Source organism: Bufo bufo, chromosome 1, assembly GCF_905171765.1.
Source record: "Bufo bufo chromosome 1, aBufBuf1.1, whole genome shotgun sequence".
Taxonomy (NCBI): Eukaryota; Metazoa; Chordata; class Amphibia; order Anura; family Bufonidae; genus Bufo; species Bufo bufo.
In genome coordinates, this window is record NC_053389.1 from 522,446,889 (window position 1) to 522,468,109 (window position 21,221).

General features: G+C 39.3%; 1 protein-coding gene across 1 annotated transcript in view; it reads left to right on the forward strand.

Annotated features, from left to right (window-relative positions):
- Positions 1-21,221, forward strand: part of KCND2 (potassium voltage-gated channel subfamily D member 2) — a 532,200-nt gene that overhangs the window by 434,853 nt on the left and 76,126 nt on the right. The window contains exon 3 of the mRNA XM_040411532.1: positions 18,867-18,959. Within this exon, the coding sequence (XP_040267466.1) occupies positions 18,867-18,959 (93 nt within the window). The remainder of the gene's footprint in view (positions 1-18,866; positions 18,960-21,221) is intronic.

Consider the following 21,221-nt stretch of genomic DNA (forward strand, 5'->3'; position numbering starts at 1 on the left):
TGCCTAATAATTCTGCACGCAGTGTATAAAGGGGGTTCAGTGAAGATGGTGTATACAAAGAGGGCACAGTAAAGATGGTGTATATAAAGGGGGTGCAGTGAAGAAGATGTATTTAAAGGGGGCACAGTGAAGATGGTGTATATAAGTGGGGCACAGTAAAGATGGTGTATATAAAGGGGGCACAGTGAAGAAAAAAAAAATATATAAAGGGTGCATAGTGAAGATAATATACAGTGGATATAAAAAGTCTACACACCCCTGTTAAAATGTTAGGTTTCTCTGATGTTAAAAAATGAGAAAAAGATAAATCATTTCAGAACTTTTTCCACCTTTAATGTGACCTATAAACTGTACCACTCAATTGAAAAACAAACTGAAATCTTTTAGATGGAGGGAAGAAAACAAAAATAACTAAAATAATGTGGTTGCATAAATGTGCTTATAACTGGGGATGTAGCTGTGTTCAGAATTAAGCAATCACATTCAAAATCATGTTAAATAGGAGTCAGCATACACCTGCCATCATTTAAAGTGCCTCTGATTAACCCCAAATAAAGTTCAGCTGCTCTAGTTGGTCTTTCCTGAAATTTTCTTAGTCGCATCCCACAGCAAAAGCCATGGTCCATGGCTTTCACTGACAGCTGGGCCCTTGCTGTATCCGCCGGCATCGCTATCAAATCCGATGCCGGCAGATTAACCCCTTCTAGAAGGTGTTTGTAGAGGGTACGGTCCCCACTGTGCAGTGACGGGGACTTGATCGGTGTGAAGGCAGCCCGATGCCTTCCATAGGCCTCAGGGCTAGCCTTCTATGGAAGCCTATGAAACCCAGCCCCCTGGTTGGGTCTCACAGCAAACTGTCTGTGTATTACACTGGTAATACACTGACAGACAATGCATGACAATACATATGTATTGTAATGCATTGCAGAGGGGATCAGACCCACAAAAGTCCCACAGTGGGACACAAAAAAAAGTTTAAAAAAAAAAGTGTTTTACATATAAAATTGTAAAAATGGGGAAAAAATTAAAATAGACATATTAGGTATTGCCACGTCCATATCGACCCCGTCAGGTGGACGCCACAAAAAAAATAAATAAAAATAAAAACAGTGCTAAAACAGCAAATTTTTGGTCACCTTGCCTCTACAAAACACGCAATACCAAGCGATCAAAAAGACATATGTACCCCAAAATGGTACCACTCAAACCGTCATCTCATCCTGCAAAAAATGAGCCCCTACCTAAGACAATTGCCCTAAAAAAAATTAAATAATAAATAAATAAAAAGTGCGAGAACAGTCATTTTTTGTCACATCCCCAAAATAGTACAAATGAAAATGTCACCTTATCTCGCAAAAAACAATCGCCCAAAAAATTAAAAAATTATGGCTTTCAGAAAATGGTGATGCAAAAACATGATTTTTATCTATAACAATGCTTTGTGAAAAAGTGGTAAAATTTACAAAATTTAATTTATAAACTTAGTATCTGTGTAATCGTACTGACCAGCAGAATAAAGATAACGTGTCACTTTTCCATCATGGTGTACGCCGCAAAAACGAAGCCCAAAAAGCAATGACGGATTGCTGCATTTCTTTATCTTGCTTCCTAAAACGAGAAATAAAAATTGATCCGAAAGTTGTATATGTCCCAAAATAAAACCAATGATGGTGGCAACTCATCCCGCAAAAAATAAATCCTCACATGGGGAAAAAAACATATGGTTGTCAGAAAATAGCTATACTAGTACCCCAGAAACTGTGAATACAAACATGCTGCCTGTAAAACAATCCATCAAAATCTGCGCTGCAAAAGGCATATGGCACTCCTTTCCTTCTGAGTCCTGCAGTATGCCCTTACAGCAGTTACGACCACATATAGGGTGTTGCTATATTGAGGAAAAAATGGGTAACAGAATATGTACTACTTTTTCTCCTCTTACGCCTTGTGAAAATTAAAAATTTGGGGCTAAAGCAATATTTTATTAGAAGAAATGAAACTTTTCATTTTCATAGCCAATTTTTTCTAAATTCTTTAAAAGGCCTGTGGGGTCAAAGTGCTCAGTACACCCCTTACTAAATTCTTTGAGGGTGTAGTTTCCAAAATGGTGTCAGTTTTGGGGGTTTTCCACTGTAGGTTGGTCTCTTAAAATACAACATGGAGCACCAAAAACTATTCTAGCAAAATCTGCCCTTTTTCATATGGCCCTTTTTCCCTTCTGACCACTACCAGGTGCCCATAGAGCAATGTACGACCACATATGGGATGTTTCTGTAAACTGTAGAATCAGAGTAATATACAGACTGGGGTTTATTTTTATTTTAATCCTTGTTGTGTTACAGGGAAAAAAATTCTTAACATAAAAAAATCTGCAAAAAATATGAAATTTCACCTCCATTTTCCTTCAATTCTTGAGGAAAACCTCAAAGGTTAACAAAGTCTGTAACATCAGTTTTGAATAATGTGATGGGTGTAGTAATTTATGAGTGGTTTCCATTACGTATGCCTCTCAAAATCACTTTATAACTGAATTGGTGCTTAAAAAAATGGTTTTGGAAATTTTTCTGAAAATTTTTAAAAATGGCTTGTAAAATTCTAAGCCTTCTAACATCCTAACAAAATTCATTGACATTTTAAAAAATTATGCCAACATAAAGTAGACATATGGGGAATGTTGATTGATAACTATTTAATGAGGTATTACTATCTGTCTTAAAAGTAGAGAAATTAAAATTTTGAAAATTGTGAATTTCTCCAAATTTTCTGTAAATTTAGAAATTTTTGATAAATAAAGGAAACAAATATTGACCCAAATTTACAGCTAACATGAAGTACAATGTGTCACCACTAGTGATGAGCGAAATTCTGTTTTCAAGTTCGGCATACAAGGTTCAGGATATCTAAGAATTCCGTTATGCATTCCGCCATGACGGACCATAAGTTATGGTCAGCGGCAGCGGAATCCATAAGAGAATTCTTAGATAACCCGAACCTTGTACACCACAAAACATTCTCAGAATCGGTTAAATAAGTAAAACATTCCTGAGTTATTAGCACATAAAGTGACACAGGTCAGATTTGCAAACATAGACCTGGGCAGGAAGGTGAAAATTCAACTGCAGTAGAAGGGGATTAAAGCTTAGGCAGGAATGGGCTTTTATATCATACCAGCAGAAGGACCCGACTTCTCACGGGTATATTTCATCTATTTCATTTTATGTTTCCGTGAATCGTAAAAAGATATTGACAGTTTCCCCCATAACAGTGACCTCCACAGTAGCTGCCCCTTTAACATTGACCTCCACAGTGCCTGCCCCTTTAACAGTGACCGCCCCTTTAGCATTGCCACCCCTTTAACAGTGACCTTCATAGTGGCCGCCCCTTTAACAGTGACCTTCACAGTGCTCGCCCCTTTAACAGAGACCTCCACAGTGCCTGCCCCTTTAAAAGTGACTTTCACAGTGACCGCCCCTTTAACAGTGATTTTTACAATGACCGCGACTTTATCAGTGACTTTCACAGTGACTGCTCTATTTACAGTGACTTTCACAGTGATCGCCCCTTTAACAGTGACTTTCACAGTGGCCACCCCTTTAACAGTGACTTTTACAATGACAGCCCTTTTAACAGTGACTTTCACAGTGACCGCCCTTTTAACAGTGACTTTCACTGTGACTGCCCCTTTAACAGTGACTTTCCGTAACCACCCCTTTAACAGTGACTTTCACAGTGACCGCCCTTTTAACAGTGACTTTCAGTGACCGCCCCTTTAACAGTGACCACCCCTTTAACAGTTACTTTCAAAGTGACCGCACCTTTAACAGTGTCTTTCCCAGTGACCGCCCCTTTAACAGGGACCTTCATAGCGCCCGCCCCTTTAATAACAGTGACCCCCACATTACCCGCCTATTTAATAGCGATGACCTCCACAGTGCCTGCCCCTTTAATAACAGTGACCTCAACAGTGCCCGCCCCTTAAAGCAGTAAAGAAAAATTGCTGAGTTGTTATGGAAACCTGGATTAAAACTGTTTATGGCAGTTGAGATTTGAAAAGAAAGACTTGCAAGCTTGTATTGGCTAATGTGGGTCATTTTTTGGGAATATATCAGGAACGGTACGTCCTAGAGAGCTGAGACCCGGTCTAAAACCTTCCCGGACACCTGATGTACCTGTGTGCAAAATTTGGTGAAGATCGGTCCAGTGGTTTGGGCACGCATAAAGAACAGACAGACAGACGGAAACTCATTTTTATATATATACTAGCAGAAGGACCCGGTTTCGCACGGGTATATTTCATTTTATGTTTCCGTGTGTCGTAAAAAGATATCAACAGTTTCCCCCATAACAGTGACCTCTACAGTACCCGCCCCTTTACCAATGACCTCCACAGAGCCCGCCCCTTTAGCAGTGACCTCCACAGTGGCCGCCCCTTTAACATTGACCTCCACAGTGGCCGACACTTTAACATTGACCTCCACAGTGCCCGACCCTTTAACAGTGACCTCTATAGTGCCAGCCCATTTGACAGTGACCTCCAAAGTAGTGCCTGCCCCTTTAACAGTGCCCGCCGCTCTAACAGTGACCTCCACAGTGCCCGCTCCTTTAACATTGACCACCCCTTTAACAGTGACCTCCACAGTAGCTGCCCCTTTAACATTGACCTCCACAGCGCCTGCCCCTTTAACAGTGACTTCCACAGTGCCCGCCCCTTTAACAGTGACCTCCACATTGCCCATCTCTTTAATAGTGGCTGCCCTTTAACAGTGACCTTCATAATGGCTGCCCCTTTAACAGTGACCTCTACTGTACCCGCCCCTTTAACAGTGCCTTCCACAGTGCCCACCCCTTTACCAGGGACCTCCGCATTGCCTGCCCCTTTACCAGGGACCTCCACAGTGCCCGCCCCTTAAACAGTGAATTCCACAGCACCAGTCCGTTTAATATTTGCCCCTACCCCCGTGCATGTAGAATTGTAGTTGTGCCGATATACGTCATATGACTAAATATTTCAGGACCTGCGAACTGCTAAAACCTGTGATCAGTTGTTATGGCAATCTGGAGTAGGACCTGCGAGCTTCTATTGGCTAATAAGGGACATGTGACCGTGTAAATGGCAGTTCGGATTTAACTGAAAGGCTTGCTGGCTTCTATTGGCTAATGCAGGTCATTTTGGGAATATCTCAGGAACAGTAAGTCCTAGAAAGCTGAGACTAAAACCTCCCCGGACACCTGATGTACCTGTGTGCCAAATTTGGTGAAGATTGGTCCAGTCGTTTGGTCGCGCATAAAGAACGTCCAGATAAACAGACAGAAACTCATTTTTATATATATAAGAGATGTGTTTATGCAATGTGTTAGGTAAAGTTTGAGTGCTGAAAAAGACTATTGTTATACTGGGGTGTTTTTTCTACTTCCACAAAGTTTAGGAAGGCTGGTCCTTGGTGCACTGAACACTTGGTGTAGTTAAAATATTGGTCACGTGTATTTATTTATGAGTGGTCAATCGTATCAGGTCATGCAGCGATCCGTTGAAATCGAGCGAGTAGCCACCCGCTGCGACCTTCTGACCCCAGGCACCACAGGGTATGCGATAGGTCGTGACACCCTTGTGATATTCTGGCACTGTATTTATTATATGAGATTGGTTCTGGCACTGTATGTATTGTATAAGCTTGGTTCTGGTACTGTATTTATTATATGAGCTTGGTTCTGGCACTGTATGTATTGAATGAGCTTGGTTCTGGGGCTGTATTTATGGACTATACTTAGTTCCAGTGTTGCGATTATATAGTGATGTTGGTTCTGGCTCTGCATTTATTGTATGAGCTTGGTTCTGGTACTGTATTTATTATATGAGCTTGGTTCTGGTAATTTATTGTATGAGCTTGGTTCTGGTACTGTATTTATTGTACGAGGTTGGTTCTGGTGCAGTATTTATGGACTATACTTAGTTCCAGTGTTGTGATTATGTAATGGTGTTTGTTCTGAAACTGTATTGGTGGGTTAAACTTGGATCTGATACTGTACATTGATCTGATACAATTTCTAATTGCAGATTTAGGTGTAGATTAGGTGTGGTTTTACCACAGATTTCACCCTTTTTTTATAAAATCACAAACATAACTGACATGCTGGGGGTTTGAAAAGCCGCACAGCAGGTCAATCTCAGCACAGAAAAAATCTGCTAAGTGTACATGAGATTTGTGTAATCTCATACACTTTGCTGCTACTGTATTACGCTGTGGTTTTTCCACACGGGAATCTGCATGGAAAACATTCACGTACTCCGCAATGTGAGCAGGTGGCCTTAACTGCCAGGGTCACAAACTACTTGAAAACAGGATAAGGATGGGCCAGTGCTGTGCGCTTGCCTCTAAGGCTAAAATTTGCCAGCCCGCCGCTGCACACTGGAAAAGACCAATAATGTTACTCAAATGCAATTACCATTAACTATTCAGAAACTTCATACCAAAAAATTGTTTTTGTCCAATGTTCTGCGGAATGTTTTTCCAGACAAAAATAGAAATAATTTAGTTCTACCCAAATGTTACTAAACTACAAGATGCATTAATTTCCCATTCAGGCTGCCAGTAATTAATGTGGTGACCAGATTGTTTAGCCACAATCAGTATAATGATAACACTGGCTATTAATCCGGTCAGCCTTTGTATTGGAGATGCCAGTCATTGTCTCTTTTAATATTATTATTACAAGCTATGTGGAAATCAAGGGGGAGATACAGTCCCTTGGAAAAATTATTTATATCCCTTTGAATTTTCCAAATTTTTTCATGTTACACCCACAATCTTAAATGTATTTTATTGTGATTTTATGTGAAAGACCAATACAAAGTAGCAAGTATGTGTGAAGTTAAAAAAAATGATACATGGTTTTCAAAATCTTTAGTAAATAAAAATCTGAAAAGTGTGGTGTGCATTTCTATTCAGTCCTATGTACTCTTATACCCCTTAATAAAATCCAGTGTCACCGATTGCCTTCAGAAGCCACCTAATTAAAAAGAGTCCACCCCTGTGTAATTTATTAATAACTACAGCTGTTCTGTGAAGGTCTCAGAGCTTTGCTAGTGAACATTAGTGATCAAACAGCATCATGAAAAACAAAGAACACACCAGACAGGTCAGGGATAAAGTAGTAGAGAAGTGTAAAGCAGGGTTGGGTTACAAAAATATCCCAAGCTCTAAGCATCTAACGGAGCGCTGTTCAATCCATTATTTGAAAGTGAAAAAAGTTTGGCACAACTGCAAACCTATGAAGATATGGCTATCCACCTAAACTGACAGCACAGGCAAGGAGAGCACTTATTATAGAAGCAGCCAAGAGGCCCATGGTCACTAGAAGATCTGCAGAGATCCACAGCTCAGGTGGGACAATCTGTCCACAGGACAACTATTAGTCGAGTACTCCACAAATCTGGCATGTATGGAGAGTAGAAAGAAGAAAGCCATTTTTGAAAGCAAGCCATAAGAAGTCCCATTTGCAGCTTGCCACAAGCCATGTAGGAGACACAGCAAACATGTGGAAGAAGGTTCTCAGATCCTACCAAAGTTTAACTTTTTGGCCTAAATGCAAAACACTATATGTGGTGGAAAACTAACATTGTACATAACCCTGAACACACCATCCCCACCGTAAAAACATGGTGGCAGCATCATGATGTGGGGATACTTTTCTTCAGTATGATGTGGGGATACTTTCTGTTTTCTTCAACAGAGTTGATGGGAAGATGGATGGAGTAAAATACAGGGCAATCCTGGAAGAAAACCCTGGGAGAGGCTGCAAAAGACTTGAGACAGGGGCGAAGGTTTACCTTCCAGCAGGACAATGACATTAAACATACATCCAGAGCTAAAATGGAATGGTTTCAGGCAAAGCATATTCATGTGTGAGACCAGCCTAGTCAAAGTTTAGACCTAAATTCCACTGAGAATCTTTGGCAAGTAAATTGCTCTTCACAGACCTCTTCTTCCAATCTGACTGAGCTTTTACTACTTATCAAAGAATAATGGGCAAAAATTTCTACAAAGTATTGAATACAAATGCACCCCACACTTTCCAGATTTTTATTTATTACAATTTTTGAAAACCATGTGTCATTTTCTTTTCACTTCACACATACTTGCTGCTTTGTGTTGGTCTATCACATATATATGTATAACAAGAAAATATGTAAAAAATGTCAACAGGTATGAATACTTTTTCAAGTCAGTATACTATGAACATTGTTACATATGCCAGTCTTAGTCTAAGTTCATCAGTGAAAAATGTCCCAAATATAATAGGAGCATCATGCCTGTTAATAAATTTGGCACATTTTTTGGCAGTCCGTGTATCTGAATTCCAAATCTTTGGCAGCTATGAGGTGTAGATTTCATCTATAATTGATGTAAATAATAGTGCATCCAGCAGGCCCCAAGAGGCTATGCCTCATCCCGCTAAGCCCTGACCTTTTTTCTTGCCATTTTTTAAAAGTTCAAGAAGCGCAAAAGGTTGTAAATTATCGAGCAAATATAATGTGCACCGTATATTGCAACTTGTTCACTTCACAAATGTGGTGTAAAGGATTTAATAAATGTGCTTGATTATTTCCAACAGAAAAATCATGATTCTAGCAAAATATGTATTATGGTGCAAACTTTTATGATCAGAAAAAACTAAATGGCTGCACACCATTATACATACAAACAATAGAGCTAAGAAATGCGGCTCATTTTAAATAAAAGTGGTACAATACCGACTATAAATGAGTTAATGGAAGCTCTTAGCGCACATATTTGCTCAAACATGTGTCGGGCCCATCTAACAGGCGTCAAGGTTTCTTGGCGCTTTATTATGATCAGAAGGCTACCTTGGCAGCTTGAACTATATTCATGAGAAAAACAAAGTATACCATCTTTGAATTCTATGGTTTTACATATCGGGACGTGGGCCACATGTAGCCTCAGAGCTGTACGTGTTAGATGTATGTTTGAAACAATCATAGTCAGCAAATATAATAGGAGAAAGTGAATGGAAGACTTTGCCTAACAGACTGGAATATTCTGTTTCTGTACAGCTCGGAGACCAGAACAACCTGTTAGGCTACTTTCACACTGGCGTTTTGGTTTCCCTTTGTTAGATCCGTTCAGGGCTCTCACAAGCGCTCCAAAACGGATCAGTTTTGCCCTTAACCTCTTAAGGACACAGCCTTATTTCACCTTAAGGACCAGGCCATTTTTTGCAAATCTGACCAGTGTCACTTTATATGATAACTTTAAAACGCTTTTACTTATCCAGGCCATTCTGAGATTGTTTTTTCGTCACATATTGTACTTCATAACAATGGTAAAATGGAGTCAAAAAATTCATTTTTATTTATAAAAAAAATACCAAATTTACCAAAATTTGGGAAAAATTTGCAAATTTCCAAGTTTCAATATCTCTACTTCTATAATACATAGTAATACCTCCAAAAATAGTTATTACTTTACATTCCCCATATGTCTACTTCATGTTTGGATCGTTTTGGGAATGCCATTTTATTTTTTGGGGACGTTACAAGGCTTAGAAGTTTAGAGGCTTACATAATAGAAACCACCCAAAAACTCCATTCTAGAAACTACGCCCCTCAAGGTATTCAAAACTGATTTTACAAACATTATTAACCCTTTAGGTGTTCCCCAAGAGTTGATGGCAAATGGAGATGAAATTTCAGAATTTCAATTTTTGCCAAATTTTCCATTTTAATCCATTTTTTCCCTTAACAAAGCAAGTGTTAACAGCCATACAAAACTCTATATTTATTGCTCTGACTCTGCGGTCTACATAAACACCCGATATGTGGTCGTACACCACTGTACGGCCCCACGTCAGGGCGTAGAGGGAAAGGAGCGTTGTGTGGTTTTTGGAAGGCAGATTTCGCTGGACTGGTTTATTTACATCATGTCCCATTTGAAGCCCCCTGATGCACCCCTAGAGTAGAAACTCCAAAAAAGTGACCCCATTTTGGAAACTACGGGATAAGGTGGCAGTTTTTTTGGTACTATTTTAGGGTACATATGATTTTTGGTTGCTCTATATTAAAGTTCTTGTGAAGCAAAGTAACAAAAAATTGAAATTCTGAAATTTCATCTCCATTTGCCATTGACTCTTGTGGAACACTTAAAGGGTTAACAAATTTTGTAAAATCTGTTTTAAATACCTTGAGGGGTGTAGTTTCTTAAATGGGGTCACTTTTTGGAGTTCCTACTCTAGGGATGCATCAGGGGCGGGGCTTCAAATGGGACATGGTGTCAAAAAACATGTCCAGCAAAAACTGCCTTCCAAAATCCATATGGCATTCCTTTCCTTCTGCGCCCTGCCGTGTGGCCGTACAGCAGTTTACGACCACATATGGGGTGTTTCTGTAAACTAAAGAATCAGGGCAATAAATATTGAGTTTTGTTTGGCTGTTAACCCTTGCTTTGTTACGGGACAAAATTGATTAAAATGGAAAATTTGCCAAAAAATACCTGTTTTGGCACCGTTTAAATTTTTTATTATTTTACAAAGTTCATATGACAGATTAGATCATGTGCTATTTTTATAGAGCAGGTTGTTACGGACGCAGGGGTACCTAATATGTTTACTTTTTTAAATTTATTTAAGTTTTACACAATAATATCATTTTTGAAACAAAAAAAATCATGTTAGTGTGTCCAAAGTCTGAGAGACATATTTTTTTTTTTTTTTTGGGCGATTGTCTTAGTTAGGGTCTCATTTTTTGCAGGATGAGATGACTGTTTTAATGGTATAATTTTGGGGTGCGTATACCTTTTTGATCGCTTGCTATTACACTTTTTGTGATGTAAGGTGACAAAATTATGGCTTTTTTTACACCATTTTTTTTTTTTTTTTACGTTGTTCACCTGAGGGGTTAGATCATGTGATATTTTGGCGTACATAAGACTTTTTTTATCACTTTTATTACCTTTTTTGGGAAGTAAGGTGGGCACAATTTAAATTTTATCATAGTTTTTATTTTATTTCTTTGTGGCGTTCACCGTGCAGGGAATAAAACATGACCGTTTTATAGATCAGGTCGTTACGGACGCGGTGATATATAACATGTGTAGGGAATTTTATTATTTACATTTTTAATGAGGGATAAATGTGTTTTTTTACTTTTTTTTCACTTTTTTTCACTTTTTTTGTTTTACCCAGACCCACTTGGTTCTTGAAGATCCAGTGGGTCTGATGTCTGTATAATACAGTACACTATATAGTGTACTGTACTGTATTTCACTTACACTTTGTCTAAACAGATCTCTGCCTTTAGCACAGATCTGTTCAGCACCATGGACAGCAGGATGCCTGAGAAGGCGTCCTGTTGCAATGGGAACCTTCCACAACTGAGCAGACGGGGAAGGGGAGGGAGGGGGGCTTCCTGTTAACCTCTTCCATACAGCGGTCCCTATGGACCGCGGCATGGAAGGGGTTGAAACGACTGACATCTGCACAGATGTCAGCCGTTTGAATCAGAGTGTCAGCAATGAGAATAAACGGGGGCGGGTGGGCGGAAGATCGTGCGCTCGCCCCTCACACTGCAGCCCACCTCCCGCACCACCCACAATCCTCCCCCCCCCCGCCCCGCTGCGCCCGCAGGCACAAAAACACAGAGGGCTGCATGGGGGGGTTAACTTTGAAATACAGGCACTTTGAGGTTTCTGATCCCTGCAGTCACGGCCCGCAGGGATCAGAAACTTGCATAAGTGCTACAAACCGCAGTTCTGAATTGACCTGCGGTTTGTAGCGATCGGCAATGTGGGGAGGTCACAGGACCCCCTAGGCATTGTCACAGGGTGCCTGTTGAATGATTTCAACAGGCACCCCGTTCAGATCACTGCCGGTCGTGATCGGAACTACACAGGACGTACAGGTACGCCCTGTGTCCTTAAGTACTGGGACATCAGGGCGTACCTGTACGCCCTGTGTCCTTAAGGGGTTAATGCATTCTGAATGGAAAAGGATCCGCTCAGAATGCATCAGTTTGCCTCCGTTCCGTCTCCATTCCGCTTTGGAGGCGGACACCAAAACGCTACTTGCAGTGTTTTGGTGTCCGTCTGATGAAACTGAACCAATCCTGACACACAATGTAAGTCAATGGGGACGGATCCGTTTTTACTGACACAATAGAAAACAGATCTGTCCCCCATTGACTTTCAATGGTGTTCAAGACTGATCCGTTTTGGCTATGGTAAAGATAATACAAACGGATCCGTTCTGAACGGATGCATGTGGTTGTATTATCTGAACAGATGCGTTTGTGCAGATCCATGACGGGTCCGCACCAAACGCAAGCGTGAAAGTAGCCTTACCAAAAGTTTGGGTTGTATGAGATTTAAAAAGAGTATCTTTTTTTCTCCAGAAAGAGTGCAACTCTTGTCCATGTACCAGGCACAGCCCATGGACAAGAGTGGCACTGTTTTTGGGCAACAAAGGAGATCTTTCATCTAATCTCAGAAAACTACTTTTAGGGTGTTTTTACACGTACAGTAAATTAAACGCCATGGACAAATTCACAACAACATCTGCTTTGTCTTGCACAAGGATTTTCACCTGGATTTGCCATAGAATAATTCTTAATAGGGTAACTTAAGAACTGCATGTAAAACATGCAGAATTTGTGGTTTATTTGCCCATGGTGTATACTTTATAGTATATGGAAATCCACCCTAACCCCCCAGTCCGACGGTTCTATTTACTAGCTTGTAGCTTGTATGGGGACACATTCCAGCAGACATCCTTTATGGCCATGTCGTACTGTACATATTCTAGATGGTTTGCCTAATGCAGAATACAGAGTAAACTTCAGATATAGAACAATCAATCGTTTTTATTAAATTACTTTCACAAAGTTCTTAGCCACCATCATACAAATCCATTAAAGTAAATCTATCACTTATACAGTCGGGCCACAAAAATATCGACCTTAAGTCTATGTGAATATCTGATTTTAGGTTTCATCAATGAGCATTTCAGCACAATGCTATGGTGGAGACGCAGTGTATTACAGGAATAAATTGAACAATTACTTTCTCACTTTTAACTAGGAACTCCACTGCTGAGCTAATACATCAGCCATATGAGCATCCAGGGAGTAATTTATGAACAGATCAATTTGCCTTTCTGAAAAACCAGATGTCAAAGTGCTAGCAGTTCATTCTCAGTCTTAACTCAATGGCACGCAAAAAATAGGGAAGAAATTGAACTCTACAGAAACAAAGAGTCACCTGACACTTCCAAAGAATACACTTCTAATTAGTTTTGCTATATCAATTTATTTCTCTTTTGGTATGAGTCCTGAGAAATGAAAAATCACATATCTTCCACCGCTGTCTTTAATTAATGTAGATTTCTGCATTACCTGTAATATATAATTATTGGTGAGCACCGGCACAGCTTGACACGTGACATATATTTATTTTAATTGATTTAGGCAGAAGTTCTTCTTGTTTCATGAGTGATGAGTCTCCAGTGGAAAGGTTTACAATAGGATCTAATAACGGTCCGCAACATACACTGGTGCTTGAAAGTTTGTAATCCCTTCAGAATTTTCTATATTTCTGCATAAATTTGATCCAATACTATATCACAATCTCACAAAGTCCTAAAAATAGATAAAGATAACCAAATCAAACAAATGAGTTACAAATATTAGACTTAATGATTTATTTATTGAGGAAAATGATCTGTCGGTGTCAAAAGTATGTGAACCATTCAGAGTTAGCTGATCATTTTAGGCGAAATTAGAGTCAAGTGTTTTCAATCAATGGGCTGACAATGAGGTGTGAATTGACGACATGTTTTATTTAAAGAGCAGAGAACTATCAAAGTCTGGTCTTCACAACACATGTTTGTGGAAGTGTATCATGGCATGAACAAAGGAGTTTTCTGAGGATCTCAGAACAAGAGTTGTTGATGCTGTTGATCAGACTGGAAAAGGTTACAAAACCATCTCTAAAGAGTTTGGACTCCACCAATCTACAGACAAATTGTGTACAAATGAAGGAAATTCAAGTCCATTACTACCCCCTCGTAGAGTAGCCGACCAACAGAGTTCACACCAAGAGCAAGGCATGTAAAGGTTACAAGGAAACCCAAGGTAACCTGTAAGCAACTGAAGGCCTTTCTCACATTAGCTATTCATGTTCATGAAGGACGCTAAACAACAATGATGCACATGGCAGGATTGCAAGGAGAAAAACACAGGTCTAGAAAGAAAAACATTGCTGGCCATCTGCAGTTTTCTAAAAAATCACCTGGACAAGTCAGAAGGCAATTAATGTTTTTATTATCACCAAAATAGATCCAAAAGTACCAATATGTATACGGTACCTCACTGGAATACTCAACCTAATAGAATACACTCAAAAATAATTATAAAAAATGTAATTATTAAAAATAAATGTAATTATTAAATATATATAATCATTAAATGAGTAAATAAATTCCTTTATAATTAGTCAATCTTTATTAAACATGATTAAAATACAGTAATCAATAAATAAATAAGTTATGACCGTAGGGAAGCAAAAGATAATGGTGCCACTAATAATGCATCATGATTAAAAATCCAAAATAAATATAAAATTCATAATTTTTATGCCTAAATTGTCCACTTTCAAAATGTGTATAGGTACAAATGAAGCCTGAATGTGTGGCCACTGCATTAATAAACAGCATTCAAATGGAGCAACCAAGAAATTGTCTCCAGACCTTGCTATATGCAGAGACCTCACCTACCGGACCTTAGAAGTAATTACTACATTCACCAAGTGGAAGTGAAATATGGCAAAAGAATTAACTATCTTAGTAACATACCAAAGTGCTGCTGTGCATGTGGCAACCTACCTCAACGCGCGTTTTGCATTCAAGCTTCGTCAGGAGGAGTCTAATTTTAAGGTAAATGTACTATTGACTAATGCAGAGTTTATTGAAAGGATAGGCACGCTTTAACCCCTTCCTGCAAAGTCAAGTACATGTACGTGGGGGAATGTGGTGCCTTACCGCATTCCCACGTGCATGTACGTGATGGGATCGGGCGGGTGCAGGAGCTGCACCTGCTCGATCCGCAGGATGGGCCCGACTGTTACTGGTAGCCGGGTCCCTGCTGCATCCGCCGGCATCGCTGTATGTGGTGATGCCAATGGATTAACGCTTTCACATGCCGTGGTCAGCGCTGACTGCGGCATGTGTGAGGTTTACAGAGGGAGGTGGCTCCCTCTGACACCATCAGCCCCCCGTGCTGCACTGGCAGGGGGCCAATGGTTGCCATGGCAGCCCCAATGTCTTACACAGGCATCGGAGCCTGCCAGCTACGGAAGCCCAGGAGATCCAGCCTGAGGGCTGGGTCTCCTAGGCAACTGTCAGCGTCTTAAGACATAATGTATTGTTCTGAATTGAAACAGGATTCAAACCCTGAAAATGTGAAGTCCTACAGTGGGACAAATATAAAAAGTAAGAAAAAGTGAAAAAAGCGTTTTTTATAATAAAAAAATAAAAGTTTCAAGTAAAAAAATAAAAGCGTCCTTTTCCCAAAATAAAGTAAATTATTATTTTTTTTAAATAGGGAAAATAAGTAAAGTAGACATATTAGGTATTGCCGCGTCCGTATCGACCGACTCAATAAAAATTTTTTGGGCACCTTACATCACTAAAAGTGCAACACCAAGCAATCAAAAAGGCATATGCCCCCCAGAATAGTACCAATCTAACCATCACCTCATCCCGCAAAAAATGAGCCCCTACCTAAGACAATCGCCCAAAAGAAAAAAAAAACTATGGCTCTCAGACTATGGAGACACTAAAACATGATTTTTTTTGTTTAAAAATGCTTGAATTGTGTTAAATGTAAAAAAAAGTAGACATATTAGGTATCGCCTCGTCCGAAACGACCTGCTCTATAAAAATACCACATGACCTAACCCCTCAGGTGAACACAGTAAAAAAGATAAAATAAAAACGAAGTAAAAAAATACATTTTGTCACCTTACATCACAAAAAGTGTAATAGCAAGCGATCGAAAAGTCATATGCACCCCAAAATAGTACCAATCAAACCATCATCTCATCCCACAAAAATGAGACCCTACCTAAGACAATCACCCAAAAAATAAAAATAAACTATGGCTCTCAGACTATGGAGACACTAAAACATGATTTTTTTTTTGTTCCAAAAATGATATCATTGTGTAAAACTTAAATAAAAAAAAGTATACATATTAGGTATTGCCACATCCGCAACGACCTGTTGTATAAAAATATAACATGACCTAACCCTGCAGGTGAACACCGTAAAAAAAAAAGTGTTGTCACCTTACATCACAAAAAGTGTAATAGCAAGCGATCAAAAAGTCATATGCACCCTAAAATAGTACCAATCAAACCGTCATCTCATACCAAAACAAATTAGCCCCTACATAAGACAGTGGCCCAAAAAATAAAAATAAAACTATGGCTATCAGAATATGGAGACACAAAAAAATATATTTTTTTCAAAAATGCTTTATTATGTAAAACTTTGGTATTGTCGCGTCCGTAACAACCTGCTCTATAAAAATACCACATGATCTAACCTGTCAGATGAACATTGTAAATAACAAAAAATAAAGGGCAACCAAAAATCATATGTACCCTAAAATAGTACCAACAAAACTGCAACCTTATCCCGTAGTTTCCAAAATGGGGTATTTTTTTGGAGTCTCTACTCTAGGGGTGCATCTTCAAATGCGATATGGCAACTTAAAATTATCCCAGTGAAATCTGCCTTCCAAAAACCATATGGCATTCCTTTTCTTCTGCTACCTGCCGTGTGCCCTTACAACAGTTTACGACCACATATGGGGTGTTTCTGTAAACTACAGAATCAGAGTAATAAATATTGAGTTTTGTTTGGCTGTTAACCCTTGTTTATAGCATAATTTTTTTTAATTAAAATGCAAAATCTGCCAAATAAGTGAAATTCTGAAATTTCATCTACATTTTCCTTTAATTCTTGTGGAACACCTAAAGGGTTAACAAAGTTTGTAAAATCCGTTTTGAATACCTTGAGGGGTGTAGTTTGTAAAATAGGGTGATTTATCGGTGGTTTCTAATATGAAAGCCCCAGAAAGTGACTTCATAACTGAACTGGTCCTGAAAAAATTGGGTTTTGGAAATTTTCTTAAAAATTTTAAAAATGATCCAAACATGAAGTAGACATATGGGGAATGTAAAGTAAGAAAGTAAAGTAAGAACTATTTTTGGAGGTATTACTATGTATTATAAAAGTAGAGAAATAGAAATTTGGAAATTTGCTAATTTTTTAAAATATTTGCTAAATTTCATATTTTTTTATAAATAAAAATGAAATATTTTGACTCAATTTTGCCACTGTCTTGAAGTACAATATGTGACAAGAAAACAATCTCAGAATGGTCTGGATAAGTAAAAGCATTCCTAAGTTATTACCACATAAAGTGACACATGTCAGATTTGCAAAATTAGGCTGCGTCCTGAAGGTGAAAAATGGCTGTGTCCTGAAGGGGTTAATATCAAACTGTCATTTTGTAATACACTTTACTTATCTGTGTGGGCTGTATCTGGAGATCAGAACTCTAGTCTAATGACTTCATCCAGGAAACAAGACAGAGTTTATGTCAACAACATGCTGACTTTCTTTTCTTCAGTCTTCTGGGCATGATAAGTAGATGGTGACAGAATCCTTCCCTATGTAAAGAATGCATGTGCAAACACTGGTGTATAGATTCTAGCACCACCTACGGATCATCCATCGTCATGACAGCTTAATACATATTAAAGTTATTGTACTGAGTGAAAAGAAAGCACCGCGGAACTCACCGCCGCGGTGCTTTCTGTTCACTCAGTACATATTACTATAAGGACTATATCACCGACAGAGCACAACCGTGAAGTTTCTTGAATGCCAGTGCAAATTATTATTTTAGTGATCGCATGACTCATGTGGCAGTGCCGGCCCCGACATCTCTTGTTTTTCATACCATATTAAAGTTATTGACCTATACTTAGGAAACCGGAGTACCTGGAGGAAGCCCACACAAACCCGGGTAGAACATACAAACTCCATGAAGATTATGCAAATGAGTTTACATGACAAAACTGTATAGAAAGGTTATTGAATATTATGCTAGGACAATCAGAAATCTTTTTGTCACCCTAATGATGATAATCTAGGTGCTCAGGTCCAACCAAGTCAGCCAACAATTATGAAGCAACTTTGAGGCTTACTGGCTCTCAGTCAGATGAGAGCTGGTTTTGAATGTCTCATAGTGCACAAGGCTGCCATTGTAAGGTATGCTGTATCTGTCTTATGGATAGATTGCTGGCTTGCACATACCCGGCTTTTTGCATATAGCCTTTGTGTGGTTGTCTATTGTATGTCATAGGTAATGGGAGTCCAAGATGCATCCATCCCATGCTGTTTTCAAACCATTTTGGTGGTGTTTCCATGAATTTCTAACCTTTCTCTCTATCTCTTCTTCAGAGCAGGGGGTGCCTGGTTTAATGCTCGGGTCTCCCATTGATTTTCATTGTGTTTAATTGTGCTCGAGAATACACAGTATTTGTCCGAACACTGCAATGTGCCGAGCATAGCGATGCTCGAGCCGAACTACTGTTCGGCTGAGCATGCTTGCTCAACACTAGTGATAACATTACTGACCCAATGAATGAAGATATGTAAAGGTCCTGGATTTTTCATTTTTGCAGCTAATGTCAAAGGTGGAGCTTTATTTCACAAAATGAACGTTTGAATAGTGATGGTCTATGTGAGTGTTAAATGTACTAAAATACTGTGGTTTTATTATGCAGAAATCAAGACTGGCTAGAATTCGGGTGGCAAAAAGTGGAAGTGCAAATGCTTACTTACAAAGCAAGCGCAACGGTTTACTAAGAGAGACCCAGGTAATGTTTATTTTTTTGTTGCTTAGTATTTATTGCACATTTTCTTATAATATGTAGATAGATAAATAGATAGATACTGTGTATATATATATATATATATATATATATATACACACAGTATCTATCTATCTATGTGTGTGTGTGTATATATATTGTGAGACAGTGACAGATCTCACACAGGTTAGAGGCAAGGAAGGGGTGGATAGTGTGATCCACACCCCTATTCCACCACAGGTGAGACCAGCTGGAGGTACTCAGGCTGGCATAAAGCACCTCCCAGGGTGTCAGTAAGGGGGGAGTGTGTTGCCCGTGGACAGAGGCCTGGAGGCTCTGTGAATGTAGTCTCAGGTGGGCAAGGCTGAGGGACCACGAAGCTGGGAGATAGACTGGAAGTGAGCTGGACTACTGGCTAAGAAAGCCGCACCTGAAACAGTGTGTGAACTGTGAGGTATACGTTAGGTGAGTCAGGTTAATATATGTTTAGTTAGAGCCCAACCGGGCAGGTGTTGGTTTTGTATTATGTTTTGTTTTTTGCTGAGGTGCCAAATAAAAGCAATGTTTGGATCTTAAAACTTGGTGTCCGTGAAGATGTGTGTGAATGTCCCCCAAATAAGAGCTAACCCCCCCACAATGTGTGTGTGTATATATATATATATATATAGATAGATAGATAGATAGATAGATATATTATAATGTTCTGAAGCGGGGTAGGTGACACAGACGCAACAGTCCCAATGCAGTAATGTAGAGATTTATTTCAACTCCACAGGGTTCAGCAAGATAACAGAAATAAACAAACCAAAAACACATTCGCCTGGTTCGGCTAAACAGAAGTAACAGCAAAACGCATTCACCTGGCTCAGCTGGTATAATGACTGAGGCCCCTACCTCACTCTCCCAGGGTATGGTAACACTCGGCTCTGTTGCCAGCCTGTAGACTGCTGGTGTCTCTCAGCTGGGTTGTTTGCAGAGACACTGCTGGTTTCTTCAGACTTTTATGCACCTTGAATAAGGGACTCTTTCCTCAGCTGAGCGGGCTGAGTCTTCCCCACTCTGTGTGATTGAGTGGGAGTGGTGAATCCCACCACCACCTATTCCCCACTCTGTGCATAAGCTACCTAAAAATAATTATCCATTCTCTGCCTGAAGCACATTACTGTTTAACTACGGAGTACAACTGAATGCAGAGGGAACTACAAGAGTGGAGAAAATCCATAATTGATTACTGAAGGCAGTCTTTCTGCTTTGCAGATGTGATATATATATATATATATATATATATATATACAGTACAGACCAAAAGTTTAGACACACCTTCTCATTCAAAGAGTTTTCTTTATTTTCATGACTATGAAGGCATCAAAACTATGAATTAACACATGTGGAATTATATACATAACAAACAAGTGTGAAACAACTGAAAATATGTCATATTCTAGGTTCTTCAAAGTAGCCACCTTTTGCTTTGATTACTGCTTTGCACACTCTTGGCATTCTCTTGATGAGCTTCAAGAGGTAGTCCCCTGAAATGGTCTTCCAACAGTCTTGAAGGAGTTCCCAGAGATGCTTAGCACTTGTTGGCCCTTTTGCCTTCACTCTGCGGTCCAGCTCACCCCAAACCATCTCGATTGGGTTCAGGTCCGGTGACTGTGGAGGCCAGGTCATCTGGCGCAGCACCCCATCACTCTCCTTCATGGTCAAATAGCCCTTACTTTCAAAGTTTTCCCAATTTTTCGGCTGACTGACTGACCTTCATTTCTTAAAGTAATGATAGCCACTCATTTTTCTTTACTTAGCTGCTTTTTTCTTGCCATAATACAAATTCTAACAGTCTATTCAGTAGGACTATCAGCTGTGTATCCACCTGACTTCTCCTCAACGCAACTGATGGTCCCAACCCCATTTATAAGGCAAGAAATCCCACTTATTAAACCTGACAGGGCACACCTGTGAAGTGAAAACGATTTCAGGGGACTACCTCTTGAAGCTCATCAAGAGAATGCCAAGAGTGTGCAAAGCAGTAATCAAAGCAAAAGGTGGCTACTTTGAAGAAGGTGGCTATTTTAAGTTGTTTCACACTTGTTTGTTATGTATATAATTCCACATGTGTTAATTCATAGTTTTGATGCCTTCAGTGTGAATCTACAATTTTCATAGTCATGAAAATAAAGAAAACTCTTTGAATGAGAAGGTGTGTCCAAACTTTTGGTCTGTACTATATATATATATATATATATATATATATATATATATATATATATA